Source organism: Embiotoca jacksoni, unplaced genomic scaffold, assembly GCF_022577435.1.
Source record: "Embiotoca jacksoni isolate LCO1_2020_lvr unplaced genomic scaffold, fEmbJac1.0.p SCAF_76, whole genome shotgun sequence".
In the NCBI taxonomy this organism is placed as follows: Eukaryota; Metazoa; Chordata; class Actinopteri; family Embiotocidae; genus Embiotoca; species Embiotoca jacksoni.
In genome coordinates this window covers 782,251-802,468 of record NW_027185432.1, presented here as the reverse complement: position 1 = coordinate 802,468, position 20,218 = coordinate 782,251, and the positions used below count along the sequence as shown (strand labels likewise).

The following is a 20,218-nucleotide window of genomic DNA, read 5'->3' as shown; positions in this document are numbered from 1 at the left end:
TCCAACAATGTGGGCGGAGCTTCAGTGCACAACATACTCAAATGCTGATTGGTTGAAAGCTGCTCCAGTAGTTTCTAATTGAACTCGAGTTTAGGTCCAGTAGGGTGCAATGACTGGAAACAACCCTCCGTGGAACATGGCCACGCCCATTCATGGCAACACCAGGGCGAGTGAAGTCTTCACTGTTCAGAGTTTAACTCTGCAAGAAACATGTGTACACTGGTTCATAGGCTAATATTAAACATGACAAAATCCAGAGTCATACAGGAAACAAAAGAAGTTCAGATTAATGTTTTAATGATGTATAAAAGAGATTTGATTTCAACATAAAACTGATCATGTGTGTTGTAGGTTGGAACGTACATGTAAATATCAAAGATTTAAAAAGAAAGAAGTGAAACAAGTGTTTAAACCAACACATATGAAATTGAACATTTGAGTAAAGTATTGACAGTTCTTTATTATTATTTTTCAAGTGAACTTAAAAAATCATCGAGTAAATCTTAACTTGAAATAAAAATTTGAGAAGAAAGTGCCTGAAGATGACTTATGTCTGTTGTTTTTTATTATGATTGTCTAATTTCTAATAAAAGTACACACATTGTTTCTATAATATCTCTCTATAATGGAGATAATACAGAAATCCATCATTCCATCCACTGCAGGACAAAATAATTTGAACTGTTGTCAAGAACTTTCTACCCCTCATCACTGTTTTAATTAGTGAACTGAGCTGGCTCAGTTGTCATGGAGATGGCTGAGTTGTCAACATGTGACCTTAGTAAGTTTTATCTTATATAGGAAACCTCCTAGAAAATCATTTATAAAACACACAGTTCTTCACTGAGTGTGTGTGTTCGGCGTGTGTGTGTATAATGTGTGTGTGTGTGTGTGTGTGTGTGTGTGTGTGTGTCTGCATAAAAGCTAAAAATCAGTGTACGGCAAAAAATAATCATATTTATAAAACCAACCACACACGTGTGACTGCATGCCATTACACCATTACATCATTACATCACATACGTTAGCATTGTTGGGTCACATGAGGACAACTGAACCGTCTCCATGCCCGAGTCTGTCCGTCCACTGATGAAGACCGTGATGGAGCAGCTGCTGAGTGAACGTTGTTGAAGTACTGCAGTAGCCTGTGTATAGGGTTGAGAAGGAATCAGCTTCTATTACAACCAGCTGCACTCGTGAAAAACATTGTGACACATTATTCCTCCTTCCTGTAAATGGAGCATGTTGACGGTTGGAGAAAAACCGTATGAGAACGCAGTCGACCACAAGTTAACACAACGATCCTCCATAGAGTGTTTGAGTCAACACGACATGGTCAACATTGACACGTGCAAACACAGACAGGTTCATTGCACTGCCAGGTTGATCTTCATGTAATCTAACATTCATTTAAATTAGCCTCTTTATCGTCCGTATAGTGTGGGCGAAGCACGGCTGAAGCTCCAGGAGGACCCGGACTGGAACAGTCTGCATCAGGACCAGGCGCTCCAGCAGGACCCGGACTGGAACAGTCTGCATCAGGACCAGGAGCTCCAGGAGGACCCGGACTGAAACAGTCTGCATCAGGAGGAGGAGCTCCAGGAGGACCCGGACTGAAACAGTCTGCATCAGGACCAGGAGCTCCAGGAGGACCCAGACTGTAACAGTTTGCATCACGAGGAGGAGCTCCAGGAGGACCCAGACTGTAACAGTCTGCATCAGGAGGAGGAGCTCCAAGAGGACCCGGACTGAAACAGTCTGCATCAGGACCATGAGCTCCAGGAGGACCCGGACTGAAACAGTCTGCATCAGGAGGAGGAGCTCCAGGAGGACCCAGACTGTAACAGTTTGCATCACGAGGAGGAGCTCCAGGAGGACCCGGACTGAAACAGTCTGCATCAGCAGGAGGAGCTCCAGGAAGACCCAGACTGAAACAGTCTGCATCAGCAGGAGGAGCTCCAGGAGGACCCAGACATCAGGAGGCGGAACAATCTCATCAGGTTTGAACTGACATGTTATTTATAAATGTTTCCAATATTCTGTTTAATTATGGCTACAAAAGTGTAAAGATGGAGGAGAAGCGACAAACACAAAGCCAGCAGCTGGAAACAATAACCACAGCTGGAACTGCTGCTGTTTCCTCCCGTTGATTTAATAATGTGGCTGCGAGGCTCTGCTGCCCCCTGGCAGAAAGGCAGGGAGCACGACAGCACGTACCGTCACGTCTTTGGGCATTTCATGGGCAAGTAGAAAATGCTACATGTATGTACCTGACATGCTCATTGTTGAACACTGAAGACATTTAGATAAATGGTGGCTGTGATGCTCTGACTGCTCCCCCTTTACATCCTCTCATTCAAATCAAAGGTCTCACTGATTACAAGTAGGTTGTCGCAAAAGTGCAAATAAAACTATCTGGAAAGAAAATGATGCACGTTATTTATCTCTTACACGCGAGCGCACACACACACCTTTTTGGACAAGCTGCAGAGGGATGTTCTTTGGTGTCCATAGTAACAGTGCTCAGAGGATGACACAGGAACAGCCAGCACTCTTCTGTTTGCCTGTGTGATGGGCTTGAGGAGGAGGACTCTCCATCTCCTGAAACCGTCTGTGAATGAAGACGAGGAGAAACACGAAGAGGGGAGATAAGTCTCCGTGAGCTGTCCTACACGTGACACGCGGTCATTTCATCCACTGATTACTGCAGGTTTGAAAGACATGAACACAAAAAAGAATGGAAGAAAAATTGTTGGCCGTGAGATACGAGCACTGATTGACTGTCTCAGGTTGTGCTTTGATTTGTTCTCTACTGGGGGGAGCGTTAACATACTGTATCTCCGTGAGTCGGATGAAGCGCGAAATGATCAAAATAAATATGATTAAGATATTTTTGTGTCATCAGTATTATTAATATTTAATATATTCAACAACAACACCCGGAAATTTGTGCATTGCAATCGAAAATCACGTTTGTAAGTCGAGCTATATGAGCTGAGAATTATTTGCGTTGTGAAGAAATTTGCTCTGATGGTTTTTCGATAGTTTTGGTCACAGAAGTACAAATTTCGCTGATGAAACGAGACATTTGCTTTGCTCGTCAATCGTGTGGCAGCCTCACTCATTTAAATGGAGCCATTCCATCAAGCCACAGTGGGAGGGGCTTAGAGGTCAAGCAGCACAATGAGATGTCACCTCTGAAGGTTACTGGACCGGCCAGTCAAATACAGTGGGTACGGAAAGTATTCAGACCCCTTTAAAATTTTCACTCTTTGTTTCATTGCAGCCATTTGCTAAAATCAAAAAAGTTCATTTTATTTCTCATTAATGTACACTCAGCACCCCATCTTGACAGAAAAAAACAGAAATGTAGAAATTTGTGCAAATTTATTAAAAAAAGAAAAACTGAAATATCACATGGTCATAAGTATTCAGACCCTTTGCTCAGTATTGAGTAGAAGCACCCTTTTGAGCTAGTACAGCCATGAGTCTTCTTGGGAATGATGCAACAAGCTTTTCACACCTGGATTTGGGGATCCTCTGCCATTCTTCCTTGCAGATCCTCTCCAGTTCTGTCAGGTTGGATGGTGAACATTGGTGGACAGCCATTTTCAGGTCTCTCCAGAGATGCTCAATTGGGTTTAGGTCAGGGCTCTGGCTGGGCCAGTCAAGAATGGTCACAGAGTTGTTCCGAAGCCACTCCTTTGTTATTTTAGCTGTGTGCTTAGGGTCATTGTCTTGTTGGAAGGTGAACCTTCGGCCCAGTCTGAGGTCCAGAGCACTCTGGAAGAGGTTTTCTTCCAGGATATCTCTGTACTTGGCCGCATTCATCTTTCCTTCAATTGCAACCAGTTGTCCTGTCCCTGCAGCTGAAAAACACCCCCATAGCATGATGCTGCTACCACCATGTTTCACTGTTGGGATTGTATTGGGCAGGTGATGAGCAGTGCCTGGTTTTCTCCACACACACCGCTTAGAATTAACGCCAAAAAGTTCAATCTTGGTCTCATCAGACCAGAGAATCTTATTTCTCATAGTCTGGGAGTCCTTCATGTGTTTTTTGGCAAACTCTATGCGGGCTTTCATATGTCTTGCACTGAGGAGAGGCTTCTGTCGGGCCACTCTGCCATAAAGCCCCGACTGGTTGCAATGATAGTTGACTTTGTGGAACTTTCTCCCATCTCCCTACTGCATCTCTGGAGCTCAGCCACAGTGATCTTTGGGTTCTTCTTTACCTCTCTCACCAAGGCTCTTCTCCCACGATTGCTCAGTTTGGCTGGACGGCCAGGTCTAGGAAGAGTTCTGGTCGTCCCAAACTTCTTCCATTTAAGGATTATGGAGGCCAATGTGCTCTGAGGAACCTTGAGTGCTGCAGAAATTATTTTGTAACCTTGGCCAGATCTGTGCCTTGCCACAATTCTGTCTCTGAGCTCCTTGGACAGTTCCTTCGACCTCATGATTCTCATTTGCTCTGACATGCACTGTGAGCTGTAAGGTCTTATATAGACAGGTGTGTGCCTTTCCTAATCAAGTCCAATCAGTTTAATTCAACACAGCTGGACTCCAATGAAGGAGTAGAACCATCTCAAGGAGGATCAGAAGAAATGGACAGCATGTGAGTTAAATATGAGTGTCACAGCAAAGGGTCTGAATACTTATGACCATGTGATATTTCAGTTTTTCTTTTTTAATAAATTTGCACAAATTTCTACATTTCTGTTTTTTTCTGTCAAGATGGGGTGCTGAGTGTACATTAATGAGAAATAAAATGAACTTTTTTGATTTTAGCAAATGGCTGCAATGAAACAAAGAGTGAAAAATTTAAAGGGGTCTGAATACTTTCCGTACTCACTGTATATGCATGCACACATTCCTGGTGTGTTACTTTGTCACATGAAAGCTGCAGTAAAAAGAGTTCCAATCACACGTGAGAAGCCTTAAAACACTAATTTAAACTTCCCGGATCGTATCTCATTGTCTACAACACGACACCAGTGACGTCTGAATCCCATCGACAGGAGTTTTCTGCTTCTGGTGGGACAAAAACAGCCAAAACAGATGAGGAAAATAAAAAGATGAAAACAGATAGAGGATGACGACGTGTGCAAGAACCTAAAGCACAGTTTGATACACTGAACATCTCTTTAACTACCGTACGTCGTCCCCAGAAGGACAGGAAACTGAACTTCAAGTCAGATTAAATGAGGACTGTACCTAATGATGTGCACCAGCTCCAGGAAGGATTCGTCCACGTTGTGGCGGTTCTTGGCTGAAGCCTCCATGTAGTGGATCCGGTTTTCTGTGGCGAAGGCCTGAGCGTCATCCCTGGAGATCTAACGCACGTAAAACAGCATTAAGCTCTGCCTCCAGGAAGATCAGAGTCCTCCTTTAACCTTCGGGGTTCACGACATCACGTTTACATATGATGGAAATATGCTGCTTATGTTCATTTGTGTTGACTGTGATTTGTTGATGTCCATCTGATCATGTTAGTCTGTGTAATAACTGAGTTCAGGCCGAACCACAAACCCACAGTTTCACACATTCACTGACACCTCCCGTCTTCACACGAGTACATCTACCTCCACCTTATTCCAGGAACATCCCAGAGGTGATGGAGGTGTTACCTAGACAACCACTGATGCCATTCCTAGAGAACATCTACCTCCACTTTATTCCAGGAACATCCCAGTAGTGATGGAGGTGATGGAGCTGATGGAGGTGTTACTTACCGCTCTCTGCTGCTCCAGGTCCGCCTTGTTTCCCACCAGCACCATGGGGTAGTCGTCCCGGTCCTTCACTCTCAGGATCTGGGTGTGAAATTTCTGGACCTCATGGTAGCTGTTGGATGGATGAAAGCATGATGAGATTCACATTTCTGATAAACACTGTATTATGTACAGGATATAAACACAATGACGACCAATCAGCTCCTGCCAGCCTTTAAAAGGGTGCAGAGATGGTTTGATGACCATCATGTGTAAGATGATGGCTTGTGGCTCCAATATTTGAATGCATCGTGTCTGTGAATGTTTACAGAGTGTAAATACGGTCAGAAAAACTGTGTTTAAACTTAATGACTACAAAAACAAAAACAAAACCTGGTACTGATTGCATACACAAAAATCACCCTACAATAATTATATTTTTCATATTTAAATGTAGGGTTTTTGATCTTTATATATGTATGTATATATACTCTTATTCACTATATACTCTTGTTCATTTCAGGAACGTTTATTATTTTTGTCGAAATTAAAAGAAAAAGTTTGATTAATTCAACTAAATTCACTAAAGTGAGTCCTCCTCTCATTAGTGGGAGTCCTGTTGTTTTTAAAAAAATTAATTTTGGGTCCATGAATGTTTCCGGTCTGTTCACTTTATTTGTATTGAGCTTGTACTTTGTACTATATATATATAGTATATTGAGCTTGTACTTTGGGACTATATATATATATATATATATATATATATAGTCCAAGCTCAATACAAATAAAGTGAACAGACCGGAAACATTCATGGACCCAAAATTAATTTTTTTTAAAAAACAACAGGACTCCCACTAATGAGAGGAGGACTCACTTTAGTTAATTTAGTTAATTAATTAATCAAACTTTTTCTTTTAATTTCGACAAAAATAATAAACGTTCCTGAAATGAACAAGAGTTGTAATCATTCAACATTTTAGTGAAACTCACCAGTGGACTGACCACATCTCATTAATCTTGTGGGGTTTATAATGGGTCATATTTTTACATTTTGCCAAAGTACTAATTACTTTTCGGACAGCTTCAATCAACACTGAACTGTATCAAGGTAGAAGAGACGCAGTCATCGGCACCTAGACTGTCTCTTGTCATAACACAACAACAGGAAGTTCCACAGAATTCACACATGGTTGTGTTTGCAGTGTGTGTGTGTGTGACATGGGTGCATTACAGTGGGTACGGAAAGTATTCAGACCCCTTTAAATTTTTCACTCTTTGTTTCATTGCAGCCATTTGCTAAAATCAAAAAAGTTCATTTTATTTCTCATTAATGTACACTCAGCACCCCATGTTGACAGAAAAAAACAGAAATGTAGAAATTTGTGCAAATTTATGAAAAAAGAAAAACTGAAATATCACATGGTCATAAGTATTCAGACCCTTTGCTCAGTATTGAGTAGAAGCACCCTTTTGAGCTCGTACAGCCATGAGTCTTCTTGGGAATGATGCAACAAGCTTTTCACACCTGGATTTGGGGATCCTCTGCCATTCTTCCTTGCAGATCCTCTCCAGTTCCGTCAGGTTGGATGGTGAACGTTGGTGGACAGCCATTTTCAGGTCTCTCCAGAGATGCTCAATTGGGTTTAGGTCAGGGCTCTGGCTGGGCCAGTCAAGAATGGTCACAGAGTTGTTCCGAAGCCACTCCTTTGTTATTTTAGCTGTGTGCTTAGGGTCATTGTCTTGTTGGAAGGTGAACCTTCGGCCCAGTCTGAGGTCCAGAGCACTCTGGAAGAGGTTTTCTTCCAGGATATCTCTGTACTTGGCCGCATTCATCTTTCCTTCAATTGCAACCGGTCGTCCTGTCCCTGCAGCTGAAAAACACCCCCATAGCATGATGCTGCCACCACCATGTTTCACTGTTGGGATTGTATTGGGCAGGTGATGAGCAGTGCCTGGTTTTCTCCACACATACCGCTTAGAATTAATGCCAAAAAGTTCAGTCTTGGTCTCATCAGACCAGAGAATCTTATTTCTCATAGTCTGGGAGTCCTTCATGTGTTTTTTTGGCAAACTCTATGCGGGTTTTCATATGTCTTGCACTGAGGAGAGGCTTCCGTCGGGCCACTCTGCCATAAAGCCCCGACTGGTGGAGGGCTGCAGTGATAGTTGACTTTGTGGAACTTTCTAACCATCTCCCTACTGCATCTCTGGAGCTCAGCCACAGTGATCTTTGGGTTCTTCTTTACCTCTCTCACCAAGGCTCTTCTCCCACGATTGCTCAGTTTGGCTGGACGGCCAGGTCTAGGAAGAGTTCTGGTCGTCCCAAACTTCTTCCATTTAAGGATTATGGAGGCCACTGTGCTCTTAGGAACCTTGAGTGCTGCAGAAATTATTTTGTAACCTTGGCCAGATCTGTGCCTTGCCACAATTCTGTCTCTGAGCTCCTTGGACAGCTCCTTCGACCTCATGATTCTCATTTGCTCTGACATGCACTGTGAGCTGTAAGGTCTTATATAGACAGGTGTGTGCCTTTCCTAATCAAGTCCAATCAGTTTAATTAAACACAGCTGGACTCCAATGAAGGAGTAGAACCATCTCAAGGAGGATCAGAAGAAATGGACAGAATGCGAGTTAAATATGAGTGTCACAGCAAAGGGTCTGAATACTTATGACCATGTGATATTTCAGTTTTTCTTTTTTAATAAATTTGCACAAATTTCTACATTTCTGTTTTTTTCTGTCAAGATGGGGTGCTGAGTGTACATTAATGAGAAATAAAATGAACTTTTTTGATTTTAGCAAATGGCTGCAATGAAACAAAGAGTGAAAAATTTAAAGGGGTCTGAATACTTTCCGTACCCACTGTATATGTGGTGCATGATATTCACTTCACACTCTGCAGCTGCTGAATGACAGCTGGACAGAGAAGAGACACCGGTCTCACCATCAGTTCCTCTTTAGAAGAAACAACATGGCATAACATGGTTCTGTTGACACACCATTCAGCATACACACATACACACACAGACACAGACACACACAGACACAGAAAAAACAACAGACAGACAGACAGACACACACACACACACACACACACACACACACACACACACACACACACACATTACCTGCTGCGGTCGTTGAGAGCGAACACCAGTAAGAATCCTTCTCCTGATCGCATGTACTGCTCCCGCATCGCTCCAAACTCCTCCTGACCTGCTGTATCCAAGACTGACAGACACACACACACACACACACACACACACACACACATACACAGGGACAGAGAATATTAGACTCTGGCTTCATTAAAACAACACTTTGCAAACAATAGTAGATACCTGTTTGTTTTTTTAAAAGCTTTTGATTCGCTAAGACAAATCTACTGGTATAAAAATGTAATATTTCTTGTTGGTGTGTGTAATCTCCAGATACTGTTTACATATCGGACACGAGAAGCATGAGACACCCAAACTGGAGCTGAGGAAGCCCACATTCCTGTGAGGACTAACAGAGGTAGTGATATATATATATATGCATATATATATATATATATATATATATATATATATATCCACCAGTAGAGTATATCATATATGTATGATATATGATATATAATATTTGATATTCTGGGACCACAATGGGAGCATCCCCTTCAGACAGGGCTTCTCTACTGGTGGCTAGTTGACATGGTCTCCTATGTGTACATGAAAAAAAAAACTAAAACTAAAACAGCTGAGGGGCAACATAAAGTCAAGCTTTTACTTTGAAGTCTACAGAATTTCTGAAGCTGCACTTTTATTTTGAAGGACAAATGAGACATGTGCATGTAGTCGCTGTTTACTACCAGTGTTGTCGTGACAGTAATGTCCCAAACTAATGTCGTCATCTGTAGTTAGTTCTCATTGGAGCATTTGTAAACCTGCTCAAACACACCCTTCAAACACACATGCACGCACGCACGCACACACACGCACACACACACACACACACACACACACACACATAGTATGACTCCTGAACATGTCCCGTGTGGTGCAGCTTACTGTCCAGCCGGACCTCCTTTCCTCCAACAGTGCAGATCTTGGTGTAGGAGTCTTCGATGGTGGGGTCGTAGTCGGACACAAAGTAGGACTGTGGGACACACACACACACACACACACAGCAGGAGACGGCAGGTAGATCAGTACAGCAGCTTGTCTTACACATTTCACAACAAATGTCTGGTTCCATCTTTAAGGTCTGATGCGGAACATCTGTTTGATCCTGATGCTGAAATATAAAATAATCTGTGGAGTCAGCAGAGCAACACATTGCTAACAGTCCAGTAAAATCAATAACAGGTTGGTGTCCTTTGTTCTATGTATCATTGGCTGGTGTGACGCTTTGCTTTCACAAACCTTACGTCAATATTAACTTATGTAAATATGGCCCACCCCCTCAGACATGATCATGCAGTGAATGTCTGAAGCACCGGCTGCAAGGTTCAACACATCCAGTGCCGGTTCCAGCTGTTGTCCTTTAATGGACCATCCTGGTTTCAGCTGTTGTCCTTTAATGGACCGTCCTGGTTCCACCTGTTGCCCTTTAACAGACCATCCCGGTTCCAGTTGTTGTCTTTTAACAGACCGTCCCACTTCCGGCTGTTGTCCTTTAACGGACCGTCCCGCTTCCAGCTGTTGTCCTTTAACGGACCGTCCCGCTTCCAGCTGTTGTCCTTTAACGGGCTGTCCCGCTTCCAGCTGTTGTCCTTTAGCGGACTGTCCTGCAACAGACCGTCCCGCTTCTAGCTGTTGTCCTTTAACGGACCAACCTGCTTCCAGCTGTTGTTCTTTAACGGACCGTCCTGCTTCCAGCTGTTGTCCTTTAACGGACCGTCCTGGTTCCAGCTGTTGCCCTTTCACAGACCGTCCCGGTTCTAGTTGTTGTCCTTTAACGGACCGTCCTGGTTTCAGCTGTTGTCCCTTAACGGAACATCCCGTTTCCCGCTCTTGTCCTTTAATGGAACGTCCCGCTTTCAGCTGTTGTCTTTTAACGGACCGTCCCGCTTCCGGCTGTTGTCCTTTAACGGACCGTCCCGCTTCCAGCTGTTGTCCTTTAACGGAACATCCCGCTTCCAGCTGTTGTCCTTTAACGGGCCGTCCCGCTTCCAGCTGTTGTCCTTTAGCGGACTGTCCTGCAACGGACCGTCCCGCTTCTAGCTGTTGTCCTTTAACGGACCAACCTGCTTCCAGCTGTTGTTCTTTAATGGACCGTCCTGCTTCCAGCTGTTGTCCTTTAGTGGACTGTCCTGCAATGGACCGTCCCGCTTCGAGCTGTTGTCCTTTAACTGACCAACCTACTTCCAGCTGTTGTTCTTTAATGGACCGTCCTGCTTCCAGCTGTTGTCCTTTAGCGGACTGTCCTGCAATGGACCGTCCCGCTTCTAGCTGTTGTTGCTGGAAACATCCGACCAATGAAGCGTGTGTGTTCATGCAAATGTAGAAGTGCACCAGAGATCCTGTTGGTACTTCACCTGTCCACCAGGTGAGTGTGAGACGTGTCAGGCATCCACACACGTCAACAGAAGAACTCTGTCCTCCAGACTGTGTCCTCACCTCCTCCGATTACTGCAGCTTAAAGTCGGTTTGTTGATGAGTCATGGACTATAATAATGTACCAATGTAGGATTTACTATAACTCCCACACTGACATATTACCACCATGCAATCATGTTATTACATGTAGGGGTGGAGGCATTAACAAAATAAAAGCTCACTGTGACAGAGAACCTACTGTGTACGGTGCCCCTGAGGGTCTGGCGCAAAAATATTTCAGAAATTATTTCACTAACACATTTTTGCGGATTGACCCTCAGGGCCACCATAGCATGGAGATGGTAGTTTGTTAAAGTGTTTCAGGCCAGCAGCGGTCTGGTGATCTGTCTTAAAGGGTTTATAAGTTGTAATAACGGCTTCATAAATCACTGCTTGACGCTGACGTCACAGTTTACTGCTCGTCATCACTTCCACCTCCGAGAAGAGCTGCTGACAATCTGGACCAATTATTAATATAATTATAATTAATTGTGTAATTTATATACAATTAAAGACTTCGTGGTTCAGGAGGTCACTTATTGTTCCAACTCAAAATAAGACTTCGTCCATTTGTGATCGATAACTAAAACCTCACCTAACAATGTTTGCATTATTATTAGAAGTTAATATCTGATCTATGAAGCATTAGTTGTGAATTATTAACTCATGTTTACTTATAAACCCTTTATAACAACACTGACTACGTGATAAAGTCCAATAGTCTCCCCACTATGCCCCGGAGGACTGTGTCCTACAGACATGTCCCCGGTCCGTGTCCCCTCGGGTTGGACGGTACCTGGATGAACTGGATGGTCAGCGCGCTCTTGCCCACCCCTCCTCCTCCGACCACCACCAGCTTCAGTCTCTCCTCTTCTCCACTCATCCTGCTGTCCGGCCGGTTCTGTCCCACTTCAGAGTCCTTCAGTCCCGCAGCGTCTCCGACCGGAACCGAGACTCGATCCAAAGAGAAAAGTCTTGTTCTGGTTGCTCACACGTTTTTGTTTTTTACCGGAAACTTACTGGATGAAGCTCATGTTGTTCTTCATGTCCTCCGAACATCCGACCCAACAGAACCGACTTTCTCCTGTTTCTGACTGCTTTTCTCTTCTTTTCTTTTCTCTTCTTTTCTGCTGCTGTCTCTGAACTCTTCTTCCTCTTTTCTCTCAACTAAAACTACAGCAGCTCCTTTCACTTCTGTTCACACGTGTGTCGGAACTTCTGGATTCACTCCGACCGGACAAACGGAACCTTTCACAGCTTTCTACTCATTAAACCTGAAAAGTACCGGAACACATTCCGAGTTCTGTCAATGTCCTTATTTGGTCATGTGAAGTATCAGTGACATCATTCCAACCTACTGACCTACAGGAAGTCGGAACTACCTGTTAGAAAGGAACTTGTGAACAATAACACGGAAGATTATATGTGTAAAAGGAACAACATTTTCTTCATATAAAAACAACTTTAACATTAAAGTTGATCTAAAGGAGGACATTTGAACATGATCTGGAGTCCCTCTGGAAGACCACGCCCCGGTGTTTGAACCACGTGACTGAAGGAACACGCTGCTCACATCTGGACACTCCCCGGGAACATCCATCTCATCTATCACTTCCTGTTCACGTGCCTCTCTACACTGACGCAACCCGCCTAAACATCGAACGCTACGATTGGCCAGCGAACACGCACGCACGAGCCAATAGGAAGCCAATGAAAGAGCGGTGATTTTGACGGAAGTAAAATGAAGCGTCCACCTCAGCAGTGATAAAAATGAATAAATAAATACAAATAAAAAAAAATAAAAGATACAAAATTAAAACCTCAGCAGTGATAAAAAAAAAAAATTAAATTTAAAAAAATAGAAATAGAAAATAAAACATCAGTAGTGGTCCTCCAACCGGAGAAGAAACCAAAACAAAGCAGCTTTCAACACAACTGCATTATCCGCCATGTTTTCATTGGTAAAACCAGCTGGTCACTTTATTTAAAGTGAGCTAAAATTTGCAGTGATCAGTTCCTCTTTCTCATTTCTCTAAAACCTTTAGACCAGGTTATTAATCTGATTTGGTCAAAAACAACAGCATTACAGAAGTGTAGCAGCCTACGATGCAGTAGAAATGTTAAATAATAATAAATAACTCTGTCTTACCTGGACATGCAGCATAAAGACTGAAGGATCTACTTCTCATTCAAACGTTGACACACTGAATGCACTGAGTAACACTGTAAATAGTAAATTCATCCAAGTCTAAATAAACTAATAATTAAATAATTAAATATCAATCTAACAGAAATGCAGGAACTTCCTGTTCTATGGAAACAACAACAGAACTTAATTAATGAAAAAGTCCATGATTCAGGAACAAACTTTATAAAGCACATCAGGTAGTTCAGATTGTTGGTTTCACTGGTGAGATGGTGCCCACAATAAACCCATTCAAAGGATTTAATTATTCATAAATATCACAAATAAAGAGTTCTGACAGTCTTTGAAACACAGGTGTATTTCCTCACTGATATTTGCATAAATGTGATTGAACCTCATTATTTCTTGACTGACTGAATGTGTTGAAATCAATTAGAGAGGAAATATTGAGACAAATGCTGATTTAATGTCCTCTAAAGCTTCCTGTATTTGCATCAAACTGATCGTACATGTTTTTTATAATTAAACAGCAGCTCTGTATTATCCAGGTTGCGAGGCTGATGAGGAACCCGCTGATGGTGAGAGGAGGGCCGTCTCTCTGTGACACGTCTTTTAATCATCAGTTGGTACATTTCAAGTCTATTAAAATAGGTGCATTTTACAGAACGATGAGATTATTAACAAGATGTTGACTCGGGTTCTTAAATTCAGCTCTGCAATAAATAAATAAATAAATAAAGAGAAGACAAAGGTTTGTACATCGTTGTGTTTCATGCAGAGACAGCAGCAGCCGTTTCAGCACCGGTACGGTAGCGCAGGCTGTCCCATCCTCACCGGGTGCATGAACACCCCCCCCAGCAGCACTCGCTCCCCCCAACCCAGCAGCTTGTTCAGGGAGAAGCTGAACGGCGACAGCAGGCCCGACTCCTTCACCTCAGTCCTGCCGCACCTACTGGGAGACCGACTCGGCTCTGTGCGGGCGTCCCCCGCCTGCCCGTAGGACCCGGGGCCGCTCGGAGTCTTCGCCTCAGGCGTGTCCCCCGTCTCCCCGCTAGGGACAGTTTTTGACACTGCGCCGCCGCCACCTCTCGCTGAGGGAGGGTTTATCCCCAATGGGGTCAAAGACAGTGTGAGGCTTTTACGCTTCTCCAACAGAGACACAGAGCCTGATGGCAGCTGTAGTTCTGCGGGCTTCGGTGCTGGTTTGATGGGCTCACGGTGGTGCTGCTGGAGAGCGACATCCGGCGTGTGAGGTTCGTGCCGCTGGTTATCACCCTCAGCTGAAAGCCTCTGTGTTCTGTCTCTGCGGTGGGTTGAGGCTGCGGTGACGCCGTCGGCCTGATAACTGCCGTGAGAGCGGCTCTCCGTGTCAGTGACGGACGGCGGCCGCATGAAGGAGTCTCCTCCGGAGGCCTTCTGGCTCAGAGCGCCCTGGAAGTGCTGCAGCTGACCCAGGAAGTTGAAGTTGGGGGAAATGGAGGGCCGGCGCTCCTTCACAAACCTGAGAGGGAACATAACAGGTTTGTAGGTTAGAGCCGCTGTTTTCATATTCTACATTCATCTATGGCCGCAGTTACACCGACATTATTCATGACATTAAAACATAAAGAAACAGAAAAAACTGGTTCTGTAACAGAGCGAATAAAGATCATAAAGTGTCGGTGAGTCGGCCTCATTCTGATGCACCACGCTGACTGTCCTGATGCCTTCCTGTTCACTCTGTCCAACCTAAATTTGTGAATTATGCCTCCTGCAGATCATGCCTACTGCAGCGGTGCAGTGGCACAGAGCAGGAGTACAGGGAGCGGGAGGAAAACAGGTGGAGAGGCGCAGCAGGAATCATCAACCTGAATGTGAGACCGAAGAGATGATGGTGACGAACTGAGGAAGGATGAGAGCTGTTCTGAAGTCCCGCTGACATAGCGGGGAGGTCGGTCATATCGAGCACTGCAAAGGTGTCAGACAGGGCAGACTGGAGGATCAACACCGATGCTGAGGACGTGAAGTCTGTTTTGTGAGGACGCTCCAATGTTTCAATGCTGAAGATCGTCTACCAGTCTGAGGGCGGTGAATAACGTCTGTCTGCTGGGGGGAGCAGCATCAGATCCAGAGAGGCCGGAGGAGCGTTAAACTCATTCACACGTTGTTAAAACCATGTGGATTCTGAGGTTGAGATTATGATCAAGTGTCGTAACTTTCAAATACTGAGTCATGAAAGTATCTGCATCTCTACGCTCCATGCACTTCACTGCGCCGTGATTTGTTCATGTAAAACCTCTGAACTATTCTGACCCCCCTCACATAGAAGAAACAGAGCAAACCTCCCACTGCCCTGTGGAAAACTGTATTTTTGAACTGTTGCAATCCTGTCAGTGATGAAGAGTAATAAATCCATTCAGTGTTAAATATCATTTTCAATCAGTCGGCGTAATAAGAACAAGTCCAATGCTCAGATACTGAATAAATACATAAAGATGGAAGAGAGGAAGGTGTTCGAAATCTGCTCCATCCTGCTTCTATCAAGGATTTTATCCAGTTCATGAAGTAATCAGAAAGTTTAGAAAATAAATCAAGAGGTTTCTTTCGTATTTGTTGTGTGATTAAATAGTTTTCATGTTATTGATGGATGTCTGCTCAGGTCCGTCTGCTGTATGAGTGTGTGTGTGTGTGTGTGTGTGTTGACGGCCGTACCTGTAGGCGTGGTCCAGGTCCATCTCCAGGCTGTACATGATGTAGGCAACGGCTAGAGCCGGCGAGCGAGAGATTCCTGCAGCACAGTGAACCAACACCGAGGCCCCCGACGACATGGCTGCGTCTGAACACACGCACACGGCAATGTAACCGACCGCAAAAGTAACTCGCACACAGTCACAAGTTTTCTGCAGAGATCCTGCAGGCAAGTCCTCACCAATGAAGTGAAGAGCCTGCGGTATCCACGGCAACAGGTCGTCCCACAGAGAGTCATCGATGGGGATGCGAAGGTATCTGGAGCGAGGCAGGAAGGAGGGCTGGGGGCTGCAGCGGCTCACACTCAGCACGTAGGAGATCCCCAGGGAGGCCAGACGCTCCTACACACACACACACAGACACACCCACCCACCCACACGCGCGCGCACACACACACACACACACACACACACACACACACACACGTAGAGACACGCACAGTGTGAGACACAGCGTGTCTAATTTGTGGATTCATATTTACAGATAAGAGTTGATCTGCTTCATCTTACAGTATTTTACTTTAATAAATAAACCTTCAACAGTAACAACAACATAATATATGAGAATAATATACAAGAACAGCACACAGTCCAAAAGCTGAAACGTGGCCGACTGTCTCTGAGTGATCGTTGGTCGGTTCAATGCTCTCAACTCGTTCAAACGAAAAGCTTGTCTCGGAGGAAATAACTAAAGCAGAGAAGCCCAGCCGTCTCTGTAACCACGGGGACAGTGCGTGCGTGCATGTGTGTGTGTGTGTGTGTGTGTGTGTGTTTGGTGGGAGTGGGGGGGTAGAATGGGGGGCTTGACAGGGTCAGAGGTCAGAGGGCACGAAAGCAACTACAACAGTGGTGGAAAGTTTTGACGACAAATTGCAAGACCAAATCCCCGTTTCCCCCTAATCTGTATGACATCATGTGATTAATTCCATAACATGTGTATGAGGTGTCACTGCACAGTGAAGAACACAGCTGACGGAGGAGGTGTCGTTGCCTGATTCATTTAGGAAACGTAACATCTGCATTGATGCTGCTGTGATCTCAGACATAACACATCAGCCTCCTCCAGTGTTGTCATGTTTATCAATGACATCATGCAGAGGCAGAGGTTCTTTACACATCCTGAGATCTGTAGTACGCCCTCTAGCGGAACCCTTCCGGTAACGCACAGAGTAAACGGGCCAGGATGTAAACAGTGAAGTCAAGACACTACATTTACTCTGACAGCTTTAAGTGACTATTCAGATGAAGATTTTTACACAGTTGTGATAATAATAACAACATAACAAGCTTTGAAAACCCAACACATTGATAACGATGACATCAATCATTTCCAGTTTATTTGTCTTCTGACAAGCAGTGTGTAGTCGGGTCATATTTCACATGTCTGGGAGATTTTTCTCTCCAAACCTGTGACATAATTTCATTCAATACATGTTAAATGATCCAATATGTCGGCAAAAATCTCAGATTAGAGGAAAAAAGTCCAGAAAGTAAAAACAGATTTGTGGATCTAAACTTTGTTTATTTTCTTCTCTCCTCTTCTGGTAATCATCTGATGAGCCCTCAGATGATCAATTATCAATCAGGACCACCGCTACACCAATACTTTCATCTAACTGGAGTTTGCTGCTCTTGCTTATTTTACTTAAGAAGGATTATTTGTATCCAGGATGTGTGTTGCAGTAGCTCCTGTTTATATGTATTAATATGAATAATAATGAGTGTATTAATACTCGCTGAAGTAAAGGAATCTTTTTGCACCAATATTAATGTGCTTTGTGTTTTTTTCTTGTGTTACAGCAGCAGAAACAGTAACTGACTGATGAAGTAGACTTGCAGATGCTGGACTTTGAGAACTGAAACCTTGTAGCTCTGTTTAATAGTGTGCACATAATGGATCAGAGCGGACCCGGTTCTCCGGTCCCATGTCCCGGTTCCCGGTCTTACCTGCGTCACGTCGCTCTCCGCTCCGAGGTACAGCCGCGGCAGGATGACGGACAGCGGAGGCCGCTCCTCCTGAGTCTCCCGGGACCAAACCATCTCTGCAGGAATATTTGATCTGCAAACTGAAGACATGAAATAACTTGTCAGAACCAGATGCGACCCGAAACAACTTTTTTTTTTTTTTTTTTTTTTTTTTTAATAAAACACAGACTCCAACTCGTAATGAAAATATGCTGTTTCATATCTACTTTTCTATCGCGATAAACTCTTGATATTTGTTAGCGTGTTTACTCACTCTGTCCCTCCGTGCAGTCCTCTTCTTGCAGCAGCAGCACGGCTCAGCTCGGCTGTCAGTCGCAGGTTTGCAGCAGCTCTTCTCCGTCCTCTTCACTCTTCTCTCTCAAACTGGCTTCTGAACGATGAGCTCATCCTCTTTCCAACAATAGACCCTTACTGGATGATGTCATCTGCAGCCAATCAGCGCTGTGCTGGACCTGCACACGCGCAGCAGCAGCAGCAGAGATAGGGGAGGGGGGCTGTCAGCGTGCAAACAGAGTTCACTGTTCATCTCCTTCATATCACACTGATGTGCAGATCATAAATAAAACTGGTGTCCTCCTCCTGTATTTTAAAATCACTGGTTTCCCAGTCACAGGACACAGTCACCTGTCAGGCAGATCACACTAAGACTGCAGAGTCTGTTGCAAAGGTCTATACACAGCTGATCAACTGGAAAACACAGCTGATCAACACAGCTGATCAACACACAGCTGATCACCTGGAACACACCTGGAACACATCTTGTTTCCCAGCCACATGACACACAGTCACATGACAGGCAGATCACACTGAGACTGCAGAGTCTGTTGCAAAGGTCTATACACAGCTGATCAACTGGAAAACACAGCTGATCAACACAGCTGATCAACACACAGCTGATCACCTGGAACACACCTGGAACACATCTTGTTTCCCAGCCACATGACACACAGTCACATGACAGGCAGATCACACTGAGACTGCATAGTCTGCTGCAGAGGTCTGTGCACAGCTGATCACCTGGAACACAGCTGATGAACCATCAGGGATCATTTGAGAGGGAAAAGATTCGATCTTTGTTGTGTTTTCTTCTGTCTCAATTTAACACAAACGTTCATGAATCTTTGAACGGCCAGAAGGATCGTTGACATGAGACCCAACTTGACTGAAGTTAGGAAGCTGCAGGTTTACAGAAGACCAGTTGTTGAACTGAAGAATTCATCACATTCAGTTGGAGGATCAACTGACATTATTTACTTCTTATTTTCCAATCATATCAAAAGAAAATCCATTTCTCCTGCAAGAATGATTCTTTACAGGGATGGTGGTGATGATGATGATGGAGGTGGTGTTTAAGTGCTCTGACAGTTACTGATAGTAATGAGGTGCTTTGATGATGTAATCTGATGCAGCTGCAGAAAAAAGCTTTAGTTTGTTAGCATGCTAACAAGTGGCATTTAAAATGCTGGTCCAGTAAACAGCAGTTTGACTTCTTTTAAAGTTTAATCTGCTTCATGAAAAACATGAATCTGTTCAGCTGCTTCATTTAGTCTCATTTATGTCTAAAATCAACATCATCATGTCGTCATGATGACATCATGAAAGGTCAGCTGACTGATGTAGTGTTCAACCACATTAACCTTGTCCCACAGACATACTCTTTGCCAACATTTGGTTTGGAGTCTGGACACCGTAGACTTACAGAATCTGAGCAACTTAAATAAATGGTTTGAATTTTTGACAGCTTGAATTACTTTCTTGATTAAAACTTTGAATATTAAAAATGAAAGTGAAGATAAATTATTCAGACACAAAAATCTAAAGATACATTATTTCAATGCAAAAATTATTCAGCGTTAGAAACGGCCTTTAAATATGAGCATTTTAGTTCAATTCAATTTTAAATAAGGACATCTCAGCACGAGTCGTCTCAGGGCACGAAACGTCAAGATTATAGAGAAACTCAAGAATTCCCAGAGGGAGGAACATCTGACAGAAAGAAACCTGGAAAAAAAAAAAGAAAAAAAAAAAGAAAAAAAGAAAAGAACAGCAGAGAAACGACAGGACTAAACGACCGCT

General features: G+C 43.8%; 2 protein-coding genes across 3 annotated transcripts; both read right to left on the bottom strand.

Annotated features, from left to right (window-relative positions):
• Positions 1–290: 290 nt before the first annotated feature.
• On the bottom strand, positions 291–12,698 carry rras (RAS related). 2 transcript variants are annotated; one of them, XR_011179733.1, is made up of 7 exons: positions 12,081–12,698; positions 9,755–9,842; positions 8,837–8,939; positions 5,733–5,841; positions 5,215–5,333; positions 2,472–2,611; positions 291–1,145 (listed from the first exon to the last, which is right to left on the bottom strand). XR_011179733.1 is itself a non-coding variant. In XM_069177696.1 (6 exons), the coding sequence occupies exons 1-6, from the start codon at positions 12,165–12,167 to the stop codon at positions 2,524–2,526; spliced, it is 594 nt and encodes a 197-aa protein (XP_069033797.1). In that variant the 5' UTR covers positions 12,168–12,698; the 3' UTR covers positions 291–2,523. The 2 variants fall into 2 exon arrangements, 1 of the variants encoding a protein (XP_069033797.1); XM_069177696.1 differs by having other exon boundaries at positions 291–2,611.
• A 1,178-nt stretch (positions 12,699–13,876) lies between these two features.
• On the bottom strand, positions 13,877–18,501 carry LOC138215501 (dual specificity protein phosphatase 8). Its single transcript, XM_069177697.1, has 5 exons — positions 18,396–18,501; positions 18,104–18,222; positions 16,339–16,498; positions 16,122–16,245; positions 13,877–14,931 (listed from the first exon to the last, which is right to left on the bottom strand). The coding sequence occupies exons 2-5, from the start codon at positions 18,194–18,196 to the stop codon at positions 14,226–14,228; spliced, it is 1,083 nt and encodes a 360-aa protein (XP_069033798.1). The 5' UTR covers positions 18,197–18,222; positions 18,396–18,501; the 3' UTR covers positions 13,877–14,225.
• Positions 18,502–20,218: the final 1,717 nt, after the last annotated feature.